Source organism: Bombina bombina, chromosome 3, assembly GCF_027579735.1.
Source record: "Bombina bombina isolate aBomBom1 chromosome 3, aBomBom1.pri, whole genome shotgun sequence".
NCBI classification, from domain to species: Eukaryota; Metazoa; Chordata; class Amphibia; order Anura; family Bombinatoridae; genus Bombina; species Bombina bombina.
In genome coordinates, this window is record NC_069501.1 from 1,029,001,534 (window position 1) to 1,029,021,329 (window position 19,796).

General features: G+C 41.1%; 1 protein-coding gene across 1 annotated transcript in view; it reads right to left on the minus strand.

Annotated features, from left to right (window-relative positions):
• Positions 1–13,165: 13,165 nt before the first annotated feature.
• The window catches only part of BIN2 (bridging integrator 2), a 151,478-nt gene continuing 144,847 nt past the window's right edge, over positions 13,166–19,796 (minus strand). The window contains exon 12 of the mRNA XM_053708227.1: positions 13,166–13,437. Coding sequence (XP_053564202.1) covers positions 13,417–13,437 — 21 coding nt within the window. The 3' untranslated portion in view covers positions 13,166–13,416. The remainder of the gene's footprint in view (positions 13,438–19,796) is intronic.

Consider the following 19,796-nt stretch of genomic DNA (forward strand, 5'->3'; position numbering starts at 1 on the left):
GGCTCTCTCTCCAGCTCTTTTGCCTCTCTCTCGCAGCCACGGCCACTCCCGGCAGTCCACACCCCCATTGTGGTGCCCTGCCTGACCACGGCCATTCACAGCACTCCTGTAGGCCATGCCCACCAGATCACACCCCAATCGCGACACCCCACACGGTAACACCCCCAGTCATGCCTGGCCACTTCCCCATCATGGCTCTCCCGCCGGCCACGCCACACCACCTCTGCTGTCAGGATCCTAAAGGCCAGGTGTGTTTGTCCTTGCGCAGTCTCTACTGCCCATGACAGCTTCGGACAAACACACTTGTCCTTTTATATTATAGGATGAATAGTGCATAAATATGCTTTAATAGCTCATATATATATATATATATATATATATGTCTTTATATATTTGTGTTTTTATATATATATATATATATATACTGTGTGTATATATATATATATATATATATAAATATGTATATACACATATAAATATATATATATATATATATATAGTATATATTTACATATATATTGAAATATTTATATATAACTAGTCCTAAAGCCCGTTCACACGGGCCATTGTTTGCAGTGCAGCGGTCCCACCCCTTGCTCTCTCTGACCCCCTCTCTTTTGTGCTCTCTCCCCCTCTCTGTTGCGCCCTCTCTCCCCCTCTCTTTTGCGCTCTCTCTCTCTCGCTCCACCTCTCTCTTTCTCTCTTGCTCCACCTCTCTTTTGTGCTCTCTCTCTCCCCCATCTCTTTTGCTCTCTCTCTCCCTCTCTTTTGTGCTCTCTCTCCCTCTCTTTTGTGCTCTCTCCCCCTCTCTTTTGCGCTCTCTCCCCCTCTCTTTTGCGCTCTCTCACTCCACCTCTCTTTAGCTTTCTCTCCCCCCTCTTTTGCTCTCTCTCTTTTACGCTCTCGTTCTCTCTCTCTTTTGCGCTCTGCGCCAACCTCTTTTGCACTCTCTCCCCTCTCTTTTGCGCTCTCTCTCCTCTCTTTTGTGCTCTCTCTCCCCCTCTCTTTTGTGCTCTCTCTCTCCCCTCTCTATTGCGCTCTCTCTCCCCTCTCTTTTGTGCTCTCTCTCCCCCTTTCTTTTGCGCTCTCTCTCTCCCCTCTTATGCGCTCTCTCTCTCCCCTTTTCTTTTGCGCTCTCTCTCTCCCCTCTTATGCGCTCTCTCTCTCCCCCTCTCTTTTGCGCTCTCTCTTTCCCCCCTCTCTTTTGCGCTCTCTCTCCCCCTCTCTTTTGCGCTCTCTCTTTCCCCCTCTCTTTTGCGCTCTCTCTTTCCCCCCTCTCTTTTGCGCTCTCTCTTTCCCCCCTCTCTTTTGCTCTCTCTCTCCCCTCTCTTTTAGTCCCTCTCCCCCTCTTTTTTGCTTTCTCTCCCCCCTCTTTTGCTCTCTCTCTCTTTTGCGCTCTCTTCCCCCCTCTCTTTTGCGTGCTCTCTCTCCCCCTCTCTTTTGTGCTCTCTCTCTCCCCCACTGTTGTGCGCTCTCTCCCCCTCTCTTTTGCGCTCTCTCTCTCCCCCTCTCTTTTGCGCTCTCTCTCTCCCCCTCTCTTTTGCGCTCTCTCTCTCCCCCTCTCTTTTGCGCTCTCTCTCTCCCCCTCTCTTTTGCGCTTGTTCTCTCTCTCCCCCTCTCTTTTGCACTCTCTCCCCCTCTCTTTTGCTCTCTCTCTCCCCCTCTCTTTTTTGGCTCTCTCTCTCCCCCTCTTTTGCGCGCTTTCTCTTTCCCCCCTCTCTTTTGCGCGCTCTCTCTTTCCCCCCTCTCTTTTGCGCGCTCTCTCTTTCCCCCCTCTCTTTTGCGCTCTCTCTCCCCCCTCTTTTGTGCTCTCTCTCTCCCCCTCTTTTGCTGTCTCTCTCCTTTTTTGCTGTCTCTCCATCCCTCTCTTTTGCTCTCTCTCCATCCCTCTCTTTTGCTCTCTCTCTCCCCCATCCCTCTCCCCCCCTCTCTCTTGCTCTCTCTCTCCCCCTCTCTTTTGCTCTGTCTCTCTCCCCTCTCTTCTGCACTTTACCCTCTCTTCTGCTCTTCCACCTCTCTTTAGCTCTTTCCTATCTCTCTCCCCCTCTCTTTCTATTTCTCTCCCCTCTCTGTCTCGCCGAACGCCCTTTAAATAGTGTTATTAGGTGTAACTGTGATGTGTGTTATGACACTTTTTTGTTTTGTGGAACAGTTAACCAGAGCTCTGAGGTCACACTGCTTGAGGGCAACTGAATTTAATGTGTGTCTGGGTAATCGCGTTTACTTTAAACTTGTAATACGTGTGCTACATGTGATGCTCGAAAACAGCAACGATAAACACGATATCGCTCGTACGTAACTGTTAGTGCGCCACTCATAATCAGGCCCTATATGTCTTGCTCTCTTCCTTTCTCATGAGTTCCATCTCACAGCAGTACTAAAACCTCTGTAGTACACAACCTGCCACCCATCCTGGAATGCAAAACCCACCAAAATGTTTCTGTGAGCCCAAATTCATTACTCTCAACACCCACTCCTTTTCTTCCTCGCTAGAATCCTTGTTCCAGCATTGTCATCAATGACCTTAAAAATTCTCATCTTCAGCCATCAATATGTGAGGTTCTTTGATGTCTGATGTACATTACTGATGTAAAATCCCCACTCTTTGTGAGTTACTGACTCAAAAGGAGTTAAATCAGGGCTTTATTTGTTAATATCTTAAAAGGAATTAAATGAGTGAAGGTTACTAGCACAAAACCAAAGTTTTGTGAGCATTACTTGCTTAAAACGAGTGGAGCGCTAACAGTTACGCATTGTCGGAATAGTACACCCTCAGAGCTCTGGTTAACTGTTTTGCAAAACAAAAAAGTGCCACAAAACACATCAAAAATACATTACAAAGTACAGTTACACATGAAATAACACCATCTAATATATATATATATATATATATATATATATGTTTTTTTTTTTTCATTCAACTATTGCACAACAAAACTTATAAGCGCTCAAAGATAATTCAGGGGTCAAGTCCAGTGGGAACGCATGGGAATAGAGTTTCTGCACTATTTTTGCAGGTAGAACTAAGTACCCCCTGGACAGAGAACAAAAATGCTTCAGTAAACACTGCTACTGGTGATGGGAGGAGCTGGAGCACAGTCTGGTTACAGTGATAGTGAGATCCTCTAGTAATGGGCAGTAACACTTCCTACAATACACTAACTGCAAGGCTGTCAAAGGTCTTGCTGTGTGATCATCCCACACTGTGTGGAACACATGGTGCTTAAATTTAAGTGTGCCGTGCTCTGGGGTAATTTATCTCCCCTCAGCAGAAATAGGACTGTTGCACCTTAAGTGGGACAGAGGAGGAGTTTGGAGTTGCTGTCAGATACAGAGGTCTCAGCCAGCCCTGGAAAGGAAGACTGGGGGAGCAAGGGGGTGTGAGGAACTGAAGGTAAGCCATCTATGCACCATGTGAGTTAAAAACAAAGTATGGACACCATGGATCTTGACATTAACCCCTTAATGACCACAGCACTTTTCCACTTTCTGTCCGTTTGGGACCAAGGCTATTTTTACATTTTTGCGGTGTTTGTGTTTAGCTGTAATTTTCTTCTTACTCATTTACTGTACCCACACATATTATATACTATTTTTCTCGCCATTAAATGAACTTTCTAAAGATACCATTATTTTCATCATATCTTATAATTTACTATAAATTTTTTTATAAAATATGAGGAAAAAATGAAAAAAAAACACACTTTTTCTAACTTTGACCCCCAAAATCTGTTACACATCTACAACCACCAAAAAACACCCATGCTAAATAGTTTCTAAATTTTGTGCTGAGTTTAGAAATACCCAATGTTTACATGTTGTTTGCTTTTTTTGCAAGTTATAGGGCCATAAATACAAGTAGCACTTTGCTATTTCCTAACCACTTTTTTTCAAAATTAGCGCTAGTTACATTGGAACACTAATACCTTTCAGGAATCCCTGAATATCCATTGACATGTATATTTTTTTTAGAAGACATCCCAAAGTATTGATCTAGGCCCATTTTGGTATATTTCATGCCACCATTTCACCGCCAAATGCGATCAAATAAAAAAAATTGTTCACTTTTTCACAAATTTTTTCACAAACTTTAGGTTTCTCACTGAAATTATTTACAAACAACTTATGCAATTATAGCATACATGGTTGTAAATGCTTCTCTGGGATCCCCTTTGTTCATAAATAGCAGACATATATGGCTTTGACTTTGCTTTTTGGTAATTAGAAGGCTGCTAAATGCCACTGCGCACCACACGTGTATTATGCCCAGCAGTGAAGGGGTTAATTAGGGAGCATGTAGGGAGCTTCTAGGGTTAATTTTAGCTTTAGTGTAGTGTAGTAGACAACCCCAAGTATTGATCTAGGCCCATTCTCGTATATTTCATGCCACCATTTCACCACCAAATGCCATCAAATTATAAAAAACTTTAAATATTCCCAATTTTAGGTTTCTCACTGAAATTATTTACAAACAGCTTGTGCAGTTATGGCACAAATGGTTGTAAATGCTTCTCTGGGATCCCCTTTGTTCAGAAATAGCAGACATATATGACTTTGGCGTTGCTTTTTGGTAATTAGAAGGCCGCTAAATGCTGCTGCACATCACACATGTATTATGGCTAGCAGTGAAGGGGTTAATTAGGTAGTTTGTAGGGAACAGGGTTAATTTTAGCTTTAGTGTAGAGATCAGCCTCCCACCTGACACATCCCACCCCCTGATCCCTCCCAAACAGCTCCCTTCCCTCCCCCACCCCACAATTGTCCCTGCCATCTTAAGTACTGGCAGAAAGTCTGCCAGTACTAAAATAAAAGTTTTTTTTAAAAAATAAATAATTTTTTAGCATATTTACATATGCTGCTGTGTAGAATCCCCTTAGCCCCCAACCTCCCTGATCCCCCCCCAAAAACAGCTCTCTAACCCTCCCCCTCTGCCTTATTGGGGGCCATCTTGGGTACTGGCAGCTGTCTCCGCCCTCCCGTGCACGTGCGCGCCCCCGGTCATCCCCGCCCACGATCCCGCCCCCCTCCACATCACCAAGGCCGTTGATGGCCGCCACCCGCCTCCCACACAGGCTCCCACCCACAAACAAAGTAAGCCATGGATGTCCGGTGCAGAGAGGGCCACAGAGTGGCTCTCTCTGCATCGGATGGCTACAAAAGGTTATTGCAGGATGCCTCCATATCGAGGCATCACTGCAATAACCGGAAAGCAGCTGGAAGCGAGCAGCATCGCTTCCAGCTGCTTTCCACACCAAGGACGTGCAGGGTACGTCCTCAGGCCTTAACTGCCTTTTTTTTTGAGGACGTACCCTGCACGTCCTCGGTCGTTAAGGGGTTAAACAACATGCGTTCATGTGTGTCTAGTTTAGTTATTTTAAAGTTGTTTTAAAAAAGTTCAGTTGAATCCTACATTACAAATAAAAATTGCACCCATGCTATGTAAAAATGTTACTATGGGGGTCCACCCTCAGGCCCAAAGGCAACCATTCAGCCCTTCATTGGTTTTAGTTTGCTAACCAGAGTGTATATATTATATACATATAAATATAGTGTGTGTGTATATATAAAACAATATTAATTGTGAGGGGTGTAAGTCTTGGTGAGTTCCCATACTTTTTTTTGTAGGACTTATATGTATATACAGACATATGCAAATATAAACACATAAATACATATGTACACACACACATATATATATATTTGCATTGGAGCCCATTGCAGTCAAGTATATCTTAAAAGGGTTGTTGAGGGCATGCATATGATTCTGATTCATTTATCATTTGGACCAGTAAGTTTCTCTTTTTTTATTTAAATATTTTGAATTTTTTTTTGAAGGAATAACAAGGTTATATGAAATAAAAACAATAACAATAAGAGAAAAAAAGTATCTCATTTTGTAAACAAAAAAGTATGTAATGATAAAGGAAGCATATTATTAGTGGCTGGTAAGCTTAAATATCTCCTAATTGTTGAGAATGTTGGGGGGGGGGGAATTAAGGTGAGATCGCCACCAACATAGCTTTGAGCTTGGTTTCTGTCCAAAAAAATTGCACATTGAGAAAGAAATTTCCCCATTTTGACATAATGAGGTTTTTCTAGACAACTAAGCCCAGACCTCCTTTAACATAATTAATGCCAAAAAAAAGGAAAACAGCTGCTAATAGTCCTGTGTCAGCTATCATCATTCTTAGCCCAACTTACACAGTCAATGTATAAAGCACATAGACTTCCGTACCTCTATTCCCAGTATTATCCTCAGGCACGTATAATCCGGCATGGAGGTCCGCTTCCAGAGCTAGTGTCCAACAGTTACAACCACTACAGGCTGGTACGGAATCCTCCAGTGTCTCGGTGAAATCGGATGATTCCCCTCCAGCTTTCAAACAATTCCAAAATTTGTTTTACCCAAACCCCATTGCTCATGGGTGTCGCACGCGCGCGTTAGGGACGGGTGGAGGAGGATTTATACTGGCACTGAATTAAAAAGAAAAAAAATCACTGCTCTCCATTTTTGCACCCCACTGCTGGGGCGCGCTAAGGTGGTTGCCTAGCTTGCGTTATGCAAGCGCCGAGCTTGAGTCTGAGTCTTTTTCCAGTATCGTGGGATAAGTCATTTTGCGCCACATAGCATTACTTTAAACAGCATAACTTTATATTTACAGGGAATGGGCGGCGGAAATTTAGAAAAAAGTTTATTGGGGATGGAGCTTATGCAGTTCAAAACAGTTTCCATGTGGTGAATGATTTGGGACCAATATGGTTTAATTACCCTGCATTCCCACCAAATGTGACTGTGTGCCTCTTTCACCACATCCTCTCCAACATAGATCTGGAACAGAGGGGTATATAGTTTTGAGACGTGTTGGTGTCAAGTATCACCTTAGCAGTAATTTATAGTTAGTTTCTAAAGCAGATAAAAAGAGAGAGGATCTCTTGGTGGATATAAAGTTTTTTGCCATTGTTCTGTAGGGATTTTGGTATCAAGATCTCTGTTCCATGATATGGTATATTAGGGGGTAGATTGAGATGATAGATCGAATATAAGTTTATGTGAAATTGCTATTGTCCCTTTTGGAGATGACATGTTTATGACTGTTTCAAATGGTGTTACTGATCTAGATAGCTGGGGAAGGTGGAGATAAAGTGACGCAATTGAAAATAAGAGAGCCATGTTTTGAAAATGTGTGGGAATTCCTGCTTTAATGTAACAAATGTTTTAAGGGAGTGGTCCTCAAAAGATAGGTATAAAAGTGGTTTCTATGCCCATTCACCAAATAAACTATGGGTAACTTTAGAGGAAGATTTAGTGAACATTAAAAACTTGAAAGATCGTTGGATATTTCCAAAAGACAGAAGCAAAAATATATTCTATAATTCCCTAATTTCTGGGACCTTGAGAACATGGGACAACTTGATCCATGCATACCCCAACCTCTCCTCCGCCCCTTCTCACCTCACAACATTACTAGGTAATAAGAGTTTTGTATTCACATATGAACAGTAGGCTCCATTGCAGGGTATCTAAGGTCTTTGCAAGTCAGCGCTTCACTCATTTTTAGAATCTGGTAGTTCAGCCAATGCTATGTAGTATGGTGGGCGTTAGCCCTGCTCTACTCGGTAACTTAGTTATCCGAGGGGGGTGATGCGTGGGTGTCGTAATGTTGCTGCCTTTCTCTTCAGACGGTCCGGTTTGGGTTCAGCTGGTGCGATTATAAAAATTAGGGTATCATTCAGCTCCGTGTCAGCTCTGTGTCAGCTCCTTAGGTAATGCAAAAAGTTTCAGAGCAGGATGTCCAATTTGGTAGGAGATAAATAGTGGCTTAAGAAGCTTCCCAATTGTGATGCTAATCATGGCCATGGTCAGGACATGCCCCCCGGCAGAGATATTTTAAATAGACTTATTATAATTTATACAAAAAGTGGGGGAAGTTAAAGTTAATAGGATGTCTTCAATGAACAGGGATATTTTGTATTCTTTCTGTCCTTGAATGGAATTGTTATGTCTAATTTGACAGGCTAATAATTCTATGGTCAAATAAAAGAGGGGATAAAGGGCATCCCTGGCAAGTGCCATTAGAAATGGAGAAGCCAGTAGATACTGTACCATTAACTCTTACTCTAGCTGAGGGATGAGAATAAAGAACAAAACATTTTTGTATGAAATGTGGGGAGAATCCAAAATGAGACAGAGTGGCAGTCATAAATGACCAGTCCACCATGTCAAAGGCTTTCTCTGCATCAATGGAGATAAAAATTGTTTATAATGGATTGGAGTTTGCCATGTGAATGAGTTTTATTGTTTTAGTGGTGTTGTCTTTAGATTCTCTCCCTAGAACAAACCCGTTCTAGTCCGGATGTATGAGACCTGGCAGAATTTGGTTTATATGATTGGCAAGGATTTTTGTGTAAATCTTCACGTCTAAATTAATCAATGAGATTGGCCTATAATTTTGTGGGAGGAGTAGCGATTTACCCGGTTTCGGAATAACAGTTAAATGGGCTTCGAGCATAGACTTTGGAAAAGAGTGTTGTTTGTCGATAGCATTAAACATTTCAACAAGCAGGGTAACTAAAATTTCTTTAAATCTAGAATAATAGTGCAAGGTGAACCCATCTGGATCTGGGGCCTTTCCCAAAGGGAAACCCTTGATTGCGGACAACACCTCAGATATAGCTTAGCTTGTTAGATCAGTGCAGCATTGCATGTGTGCAGTTCTCAAGTGTGCTAGTTCATAAGTGTAGAGAGAGTTATAACAACGGAGTTAGACAAAGGAGTGGACAACAGAGTACTTTCAAATTTCAACAATTATATGCAAACATGCTAAACTTTCTAATGTCTGCTTTAACCTTTTCCTCCCTTCTCCTTAAAGTCACAGCTCTTCCATTTACAAATAGCACTCAGAACATTCATATTTCTCCTTCTCTTCTACCTTCCCCCCTCTACAACACACATGAACTTTATTCCTATCTGACATCCCTCAGCTAGCCATGCTTTACTGATCCTAAACTTAAACACTCACATAAGACACATTCTCCTCTCCTTTCACTCACCATCTTTCTTCTTCTTGCAGCAGGGGATGTCTCGCCTAACCCAGGTCCACCCTCTGCTTCCCTCAGATCACTACCACAAATGACACCTCATACACCTTGCACACGTAACCCTCTAAACCTCATTAACTGCACCTCTATTAGTACACCCCAATTCACGTGTGCCCTTTGGAATGCACGCTCGGTATGCAATAAGCTTACATCTATTCACGACCTATTTATTTCACGTTCACTTAACCTGTTAGCCCTCACTGAAACTTGGCTTTCCTCCTCTAACACAACTGCTGTAGCCTCTCTGTCCTATGGCGGCCTGCACTTCAGTCACACTCCCAGGCCTGGAGACAAACAAGGAGGAGGAGTAGGAATTCTCCTGTCTCCACACAGTACCTTTCACTGCATTCCTTCACCCCCCTCTCTTTCCTTCTCATCTTTTGAAGTTCACGCTATCCGCCTCTTCTCCCATATAGCTCTTCGTGTTGCAGTTATCTATCGGCCCCCTGGCCCAGCATCACAATTTCTGGACCACTTTGAAGCCTGGCTTCCACATTTTCTCTTTTCTAATGTCCCTTCTCTCATCTTAGGGGACTTCAACATACCCCTTGATAACCCTAACACACCTGCTGCCTCTAAACTTCTATCCCTTACAACCTCTTTAGGCCTATCCCAGTGGACAACATCCCCAACACACTGTGAAGGCAACTCCATAGACCTGGTCTTCACAAATCTCTGTGCTGTTTCCAACTCCCTTAACTTCCCTTTTCCTCTCTCTGACCACCATCTATTAACTTTCTCTCTTACTCTACCTGCTACATCTTTGCAAGCCCCCAAAAAACTGCTACCTCACAGGAATTTAAATGACTTGGATCTCACAGACTTTTCCACTCAACTGAGTCCTCTGCTCTCTGACATTTCATCCCTCTCTTGTCCAAACCTCGTGACTCTACAGTATAATTCGGCACTAAAATCAACACTTGACAAAACTGCACCCTCCACTCTTCGATGTACATCAATCACTCAACGGCAACCGTGGCACACTAAACAGACCAGATATCTTCAGCGATGCTCACGGGCCGCTGAACGGCAGTGGAGGAAATCACGCACCTTTGCTGATTTCCAACATTATAAATTCACCCTTAAGTCCTACAACTCTGCGCTCAGCCTGGCCAAACAAGTCTATTTCTCCTCCCTTGTGTCATCTCGCGCATCCAACCCCAGAAAACTGTTCTCAACCTTTAACTCCCTTCTACGTCCGCCTGCCCCCCCGCCCACTACCAACCTCACTGCTCAAATTATTGCTGATCACTTCAAAAATAAAATTGACACCATTAGAAAAGAGATCTGCACCTCGCACCCCGCAAACCCAGCGATCCTACCCACCCCTTCTATTAACAAAAATCTATGCTACTTCCCTCCTGTAACAGAGGAAGAAGTCTCTGCACTCCTAACCTTGGCTCATCTCACAACCTGCCCACTTGACCCTATTCCTTCACGACTTATTCACTCTCTCTCTGCTTCACTAACCCCTACCCTAACTCATCTCTTTAACCAATCTCTCACTGCTGGCACATTTCCTGACACATTCAAGCATGCGTCAATCATACCAATCCTAAAAAAGGATTTCTAACTATCGACCGGTCTCCTTACTTCCCTTTGCATCAAAATTATTGGAACGACTAGTCTATAATCGGCTAACTCAATTTCTCACAACTAACTCCTTACTTGATCCACTACAATATGGTTTCCGCCCTAAACACTCAACAGAAACCGCTCTTGCTAAAGTAACAAATGACCTGTTATCAGCTAAAGCAAAAGGCCATTACTCCTTACTAATTCTTCTTGACCCATCCGCAGCTTTTGACACAGTTGACCATCCTCTCCTCCTAAAAATACTACATTCATTTGGCATCCGAGACACAGCCCTCTCCTGGTTTGCATCATATCTTTCAAACCGCTCGTTTTCAGTTTCCTTTAACAACATATCTTGTGATCCTATGCCTCTCTCAGTTGGAGTACCGCAAGGCTCTGTCTTGGGTCCCTTGCTTTTCTCTCTTTATACATCCTGCCTTGGAAAACGTATAGCCTCCTTTGGATTCCAGTACCACCTATATGCTGATGATACCCAAATCTATCTTTCCTCTCCTGATATTTCTCCCTCTTTACTCAACCAGATTTCTGACTGTCTCTCTGCAATTTTCTCTTGGATGTCTTCACACTACCTCCAACTCAATGTGTCCAAAACTGAGCTGCTTCTTATCCCCCCTCTTCGAGACATCCGACACCTGACATTTCTCTCATGGTTGGAGACTCTATTCTCAACACCTCACCCCAGGTCCGCTGCCTTGGGGTCACACTAGACTCAGAACTCACATTCAACCCACATATACAAATGCTTACCAAATCCTGCCGTTCACACCTACGCAACATTTCCAGAATTGTCCCTTCCTTACTCAAAAAACTACAATAATACTTATTCATTCCCTCATCCTGTCACGCATTGATTATTGCAATCTACTCTTAAATGGCCTTCCAAAACACCACCTCTCCTCCCTCCAATCTATTATGAATGCTTCTGCTAGACTCATCCGTCGACGATCTACATCAGCTGCTCCGCTCTGCCAGTCTCTACACTGGCTCCCCATACACTCCAGAATACAATTTAAAGTATTAGCCCTAACCTACAAAGCACTCAACAGTCTAACTCCCAACTATATTTCCTCTCTCATCGTGAAATATTCCACATCCTGTCCTCTTCGATCAACCTCTGACCTACGTCTCTACACTCCTGTTATCTCTACATCCCACTCCCGCCTCCAAGACTTCGCACGTGCTGCTCCTGTCCTCTGGAACTCTCTACCCCGCTCCATTAGACTGTCTCCAACCTTGTATAGCTTCAGACGATCCTTGAAAACCCACCTATTCAGAGAGGCTTACCATCTCTCCTCCATCTCGCATCCGAACCAAACTAATACATATACATGAACTGCCTGACTCAATTTTGCAAATACAACCGATGTAACAAGCTACCCCAATCTTATGTCTCCTCACCCTAAACCTATAGACTGTGAGCTCTCCGGTGCAGGGCCCTCTTGTGCTAAATCTGTTTAGTTTTGTTATGTTTTGTATTTTATCACAAATCTTTGTCATTGTATACCCCTATCATTGTACCCAGCGCTACGGAATTTGGCGGCGCTATACAAATAAATGATAATAATAATAATAATATAGTGACAGGTGTGTCTAAATTGACCCCTTCATCTTTTGACAGTTTAGGTGTTTGAACCTGTTTAATATATGCTAAAAGACCAAATGAGGATCTTTGAGAGTATAATTCAGCATAATATTGTCAAAATGTATCTGCGATATCGTCATTGGTTCTTAAAGAATTAACTAAAGATTTGTACCATTTCTTTTTGAGGTATCCCGTCAAGAGTTTTCCAGATTTGTTACTTTCAAGATGTAGTTTAGAATGGATCCCTATATGCCTATACTTGTTTCGTTTGTTAAAGTGAATGTAAAGTTGAATGAATGAGTGCCCGGTTTTTAAAAATGCTATTAAAAACAGGGGCACTTTCATTCATTAAACTTTACATTGCAGTGTTTTTTTTAAATACTTACCATTTTCTTTAGGAAATCCAGACTGGCGATCCTCTGCCCACTTCTCCTGCTGTACTTAGCATATCGATGGCGAAACCGGCTTCCTCCAATCATTGCATGGCCTCACGAGATGGACGCCTCGGGGTGCACGCCATGATTGGAGGAAGCGGTTTTGTCATTGCTGTGCTAAGTACAGAGGAGCTGCGGGCGGAGAATTGCCGGTCTGGGAACAAGAAAATGGTAAGTATTAAAAAAAAAAAAACGCTGCAATGTAAAGTTTATTGAATGAAAGTGCCCCTGTTTTTAATAGTATTTTTTAAAACCGGGCACTCATTCATTCAACTTTACATTTATTTTAAGATAATCTAATACCTCATTTCCTGCTTCCCAGTAAGTTTCTCTTAACAGTGATGGGTTCCCCTGACTGGTAACAAACAGAATATTTTCTTTCTAGGTAATTCAATTAGTGAAACAAATGGGTATTGCAATATTTTCTATCTGTGTAATATCAGGAACAATCATACATTTTTTATGTGATTTATTTATTTAAGAGCCAAAAGTATTTTCCTTATGGTTTATTTGTATTACAATAGATTCTGCAAAAAGGAGAAACATGGTATAATGCAATAAACATAACTGAAAATGGTATTTAATTTACAAATAAAAAAAATTAACAGCTCTACATTTTTTTTTCTGATGAAGAACAAGGAACAATAACAGAGAAAATTATAGTAAGCAAAAAAATAATTTGGCTATTTAAATGCTGTGGCTCTTCTATTGGTTGATATCTTCTCTCTGAAATGACAAACAAAAATATGTATATTGATCATAAATAATGAACTATATGTAATAAGAATGATTACATCTGTAGTAAATTATAGTTGTAAGGGCAGGGGTATGATCCCTACCCATTAAATATACCTAGCATTTCTCGTCTGCAAAAAATCCTATGTTGTTTCGAAACATAATTCCTTATCCACAAAAAGACCCTTATCTTTTTTTCTTTTTTTTTTTAGGGTTTTATTGAGAAAATTAAGTACAAACAAAGACATCTTGCATATCCACGAAGGGATGTGTGTGTACATGAACATTTACATTTAACATATAACTTAGTCTTAGGGCAAGCATACTGAGTACCTGAAGACAAATAGGAAGGAAAGTTAGCGTACCTTCATACAAAAATTTTAGTACAAGTAGTCGTAGGGTATACATATTTAACATTTAATAGCAGTAGGATTGGTACTGTTGTTATTTAGGACATATCTAACCCGAAGTGCCCTAAGTTATTTAATTATTTCTCATTTTACACTATTATATACTGTATGTCTTCTATAGTGTTATGTAAGAGAGGAGCTGGGGAGGGATATTCAGCGTGCGAGAGCCGCTCAAAAATAGTGGAAGGGTATAAGGGGTGGGGGGGGGGTGGAAGTTGCAAATGTAGATTATAAAGGATGTACACGGGAGTGCACTATGAATTATATCTATACGGTGGACCAAGTACTTCGGGTGTCAATGTAAAATCAGCGGCAAGGGGTCTATGAGGGAGAAGGAGAGCCCGATGGACTCTGTCTATAAGAGCTTCTTGATCTTGTATGGGCCCCAAGAGTTCCCTGAAGAGATCTAGTAGGTATTTAGGAAGGTCAGGCGTTCCAACATCTTCTGCAATGCCACAAATTCTTATATTTTTGCAACGTGACCTGTCTTCCAGGTCCGCCATTTTGGATTCCAAGTCCGAAATCATGTCAGTGAGAGACTGGGTATAGGCGAGGAGGTTGGAGTGTTCCAAATGGAGGTCTTCCTGTTTCCTTTCCAGGATTTCTGTTCTTTCTCCAAGTGAGGAGATATCTCTTTTAAGTTCTGAAACTGACATTTTAAGTTCTTGTTTAAGAGAAGAGTGGTGGGAGTCCATCTTATCTGACATCTCTTTAATGGAGTCTAGTATAGAAGAATGGTTATTAGAGGACCTCTCAATTGAGTGAACTGTAGTTATTTTGGATCCTTTAGTAGACAGTAATGATTCTCTAGAGTCCTCGTCCGACATGTCTTGTTCATAAAGGATTTTGTAAGTAAAGTGATCCGATAGGGTCCTTTTTGGGGCATCAGCATGCTTCTGCTTCTTCTTTTGAGAATGAGCCATGTTATAAAACCTGGGGACAATGTAATTTCAGGTGTTCCTCCAGTGACTAGGTGAGATGACCTCCTATAGTAAGTGGCAGGTGGAGTAAGCGAATCCGGCACCCCCCTATTTAGCAAAATTAACACATCATACTATCATAGGGGTGCGTTTTCTGAATGAGGGTATTGCCAGATACTATGTTTCAAAGGATACAGCTTGCTTGGGGTCACAGTAGTAACTAGCATTCTGCCCCTCTCCTGGGGTGAGTGCTCTCCCTGAGCAGGTTAGGCAAAGGGAGCGTGGGGTATGACCCGTAGGCAGTAAGGGCCGACGGGAAAGGGAGGAGAGAGGACAGAGGGTACTAGTGATCAAGTGCCCTACTTTCTTCAGTTAATTGGACCCTTAGAGATGGGCCCCCCTTTTTAGAATCTTTTGATGAATGTCCTGAATGGCCTTAAATGGTAATCTAATAGGTCTCTTTTATATCACTGAGTGTCCAAGCAGGAGCCCTATGATATGACTAGAGGGCTATGGATGTATGATAGGCTTCTATGTTGTTGAGTGTGACCAAGATAAGGTAAGTTAGGACCAGATGTGGGGAGTATAAGACTTCAAGCGATAATTAGGCCTGCTGAACTGGGAACTCCTGTCAAGAGTTCATGGAGTTGAAGTCGGGGAATAGCCTCCTACTGCAATCCAGGGGGCCTCACTTAGGTCATTGTTCACCTGAAAGGAGCCCTAAGAAGTGATAGGAGGGCTGTGGAGAAATAGGAGGCCCGTTCTGCAATCCACCCTCCGTCGGCATGCGAGGACTGCACACTAATCCCTTCAAGTTACTGCCTTTTCCTCCCACCTGTCTAAGTTCGGCTGTTCAGGGACTCCTAAGCTCCGCCACTGTATCACTTTGTGCTTGATAGGAAGCTCGATTTAAGTAGGTATCCACAAGAAGCGAGGGCTGTTAGGCAGGACAGTTAAATCCTCCAAATTGGTGCCAAATAGAGGCCGGAGAAGACTTTGGAAGTTTGCTGCTCATCACTGCTGGGGCATAAAAAATGAAAAAAGTTCCTCCAATCGTCGTTTCAACTCAGCCTTCCTTTTTTCCCCCTGCTACTACAGTGGTACTAGGGTCTGGGAAAATGGGTATATGGTTAGTGGGGAATATGAAACCCCTGAAAAGTATATTCTTATGTAATTGGTCCACGGAGCTTTCTGATAGTGCATCTACCCTGTATCGTGGCAAGCTCTGCCCCCCCTTATCTTTTTTTTTTATTTTTATTTTTATTATTATATTAAAAAAGTTAAATGGAATATGAAACCCAAAATGTTTCTTTCATAATTCCAATAGAGCTTGAAATTTATAAAAAAAACTTTCTAATTTACTTCTATTATCAATAACCTAGATTACAAGTTTTGCGCTAAACAGGGTGTAAAACTAAGGCCAAAAAATTGCGTTATTGCACTCTCCATAGTGCTGCCATTACTAGTTACTGAAAAGCCTTCTTGTGAAGATGTTGCCTTCATACAGACGGCAACATCTTCATCCATCGCGGGAGTGTCTTCTATTTTAACACCGGCGGTGCGGAGCGGAGCTATCCTGGACCAGCGCTGACATCCTGCGTGGAGCTCCTCTTCATACGGTCACCGCCGTACACTGAAGTTGAATGCAAGGTAGCCGTTTCAAAATTGTGTACCTTGCATTCCTATTGGCTGATTTGATTCTTCAAATTCAAATCAGCCAATAGGATGAGAGCTTCTGTAATCCTATTGGCTGTTCAAAATAGCCAATAGGATAAGAGCTACTGAAATCCTAATCCTAATATCATGGGAACTAAGCAATTTGATAATAGAAGTAAATTGGAAATTGTATTACAATGGTATGTTCTATCTGAATCACAAAAGACATTTTTTGATTTTTATATCTCTTTAAACATGGTTCATGCATTCCTACTAAAAGTAATGTTGCCTATTATAAGGAACTTTGCACTTATCCCTTGACTGATGGGGCTTTCTAACGCACCATAGATGTGGTGAGAGCCCTAAAAAATTTCAGAAAAGCTTCTCTGCCTTTCTTCAAGATGTTTACTGTACCTTTTTTGTCCTGCATTTTCAAAACTTGTCTCACGGCTCTAAGACTTCACATTTATTTTCGCTTTGGTTAGTTATGGTATACTAGACAACAGAAAAGTGTCATTGCCTTTTATTTTGTGGGCAACCTGTCATCATATTAAAGGGACAGTCTAGTCCAAAATTAACTTTCATGATTTAGATAGGGCATGTAGTTTTAAACAACTTTCCAATTTACTTTCATTACAAATTTTGCTTTGTTCTCTTGGTTTTCTTAGTTGAAAGCTAAATCTAGGTGGTTTATATGCTAATTTCTAAGCCCTTGAAGGCCACCTCTTAGCTCAGGGCATTTTGATAGTTTTTCACCACTAGAGGGTGTTAGTTCATGTGTTTCATATAGATAACACTGTGCTCACGCACGTGGAGTTCCTAGGAGCCAGCACTGATGGGTTAAAATGCAAGTCTATCAAAAGAACTGAAACAAGTGGCAGTTTACAGAGGCTTAGTTACAAGATAATCACAGAGGTAAAACGTGTATTTATATAACTGTGCTGGTTATGCAAAACTAGGGAATGGGTAATAATGGAATTATCTATCTTTTAAAACAATAAATATTCTGGTGTAGACTGTCCCTTTAAGCTTTTGAGTAAAGAGACTAATTGGTCCTCTCTGCATACCTGCATACCTTTACAAAGTTTTATTCCTTATATGATTTTGCCATGACTTTAAGAGAATTGTTTTACATTTATATATTTTTTTCTAGCTAATAGCTAAATAATATATTATATATATATATATATATATATATATATATATATATATATATATATATACTTTTGAGCCCTTCCCAGTCAAACACCTTGACAACATATACCATTTTATTTTCTTTCAATAATAAACTTATGTTTAATATTAATTATGTATGTATACTGTATATATATATATATATATATATTTGCAATACTTTATTTTAATATGCTTTCTATGGGCGCGATCCGATATAGATCGCAGTTTGCGGCGCAAGCGAGGGAACCCACGTCGCCCGCAGTTTCAGCTCGCAACTCGAGCCATCCAATATGCGGCGCCGTCACTTGCTAAAGTGGCGCAAGTCTCACAAACCAGCGATGTCCAGAAATCTGCGTAAGTACAGATTTTTGGATTCGCCAGTGACTTGCGCCACGTTAGAAACTGCCGGCGCCTATAAAACCTGACTAAAGTCTAAATCACCCGCACTGTCTAACACGCCTCCTAAACATAGCCCGACACGTCTAACACGCCTCCCTAACATAGCCCGACACGTCTAACCCTCTATCCGCTATGCCCCCTCACTATCCTAACAATAAAAAAAGCTATTAACCCCTAAACCGCCGCTCCCGTACCCCGCCGCAACCTAATAAAGTTATTAACCCCTAAACCGTCGCTCCCGTACCCCGCCGCCAGCTATATTATATCTATAACCCCCTAAAGTGAGCCCCTAACACCGCCGCCATCTCTATTAAAATGATTAACCCCTAATTTAATCTACCTACCCCGCCGCCAGCTATATTATCTATGTTAACCCTAAGTATATTATAGTTAATATAGTTATTACATTATATATATTAACTATATTAACCCTAATTATATTAGGGTTAATATAGTTAATATAGTTACTATAGTATTTATATTAACTATATTAACTCTATCTAACCCTAACACCCCTAACTAAATTTATATTAAATTAATCTAATTCATTTATAAACTAAAATATTCCTATTTAAATCTAAATACTTACCTATAAAATAAACCCTAAGATAGCTACAATATAATTAATAATTACATTGCAGCTATGTTAGGGTTAATATTTATTTTACAGGTAAATTGTTATTATTTTAACTAGGTATAATAGCTATTAAATAGTTATTAACTATTTAATATCTACCTAGTTAAAATAATTACCCAATTACCTGTAAAATAAATCCTAACCTAAGTTACAAATACACCTACACTATCAATAAATTAAATAAACTACAAACATCTATCTAAAAATACAATTAAATTAACTAAACTAAATTACAAAAAATAAAAAAAAGATTACAAGATTTTTAAGCTAATTACACCTATTCTAAGCCCCCTAATAAAATAATAAACCCCCAAAATAAAAAAAAGATTACAAGATTTTTAAGCTAATTACACCTATTCTAAGCCCCCTAAAGCTCCGGTTTAGGGGTTAATAACTTTATTAGGGATTTCGGGGGGGGGTATCGCGGTTGACAGGTAGATAGACATTGCGCATGCGTTAGGTGTTAGGTTTATTTTAGAAGATCGCGGTTGACAGGGAGATAGACATTGCGCATGCGTTAGGTGTTAGGTTTATTTAGCAGATCGCGGTTGACAGGGAGATAGACATTGCGCATGCGTTAGGTGTTAGGTTTATTTTAGCAGCCAGTTTAGGGAGTTACGGGGCTCCAATAGTCAGCGTAATGCTTCTTACGGCTGCTTTTTGTGGCGAGGTGAAAATGGAGTAAGTTTTCTCCATTTTCGCCACGTAAGTCCTTACGCTGCATATTGGATACCAAACTGCGCTGGTTTGGTATACCTGCCTATAGCCCAAAAAACTACGGGCGACGGCAGAAATATACGCGCGTAACTTCTAGGTTACGCCGTATATGTGATACCAAACCAGCGTAAATATTGGCTTTTGCGGGCGACGATTTTTATCGGATGGACCCCTATGTGTTTTGTGAAATTTTATTCTAACCCAAAAGCTTTACTTCAGGTCTCAAGTCACGCTAATTCTTCTAGTGCTATTTTGGGTTGTGGTCAAGTGTAACGCATAACTTTTAACTTGTAATATGAGTAATGTTTAGCTTGATTGCAATATCCATTGAAAGTATATGGCACACTAAAGGGATATCGGCCGTGCTAAACCTTCTTTGGTTTTTCTGATTAGTAATATCAATTTGCACTAATGTGTGCACTAATTTTAGGTTCA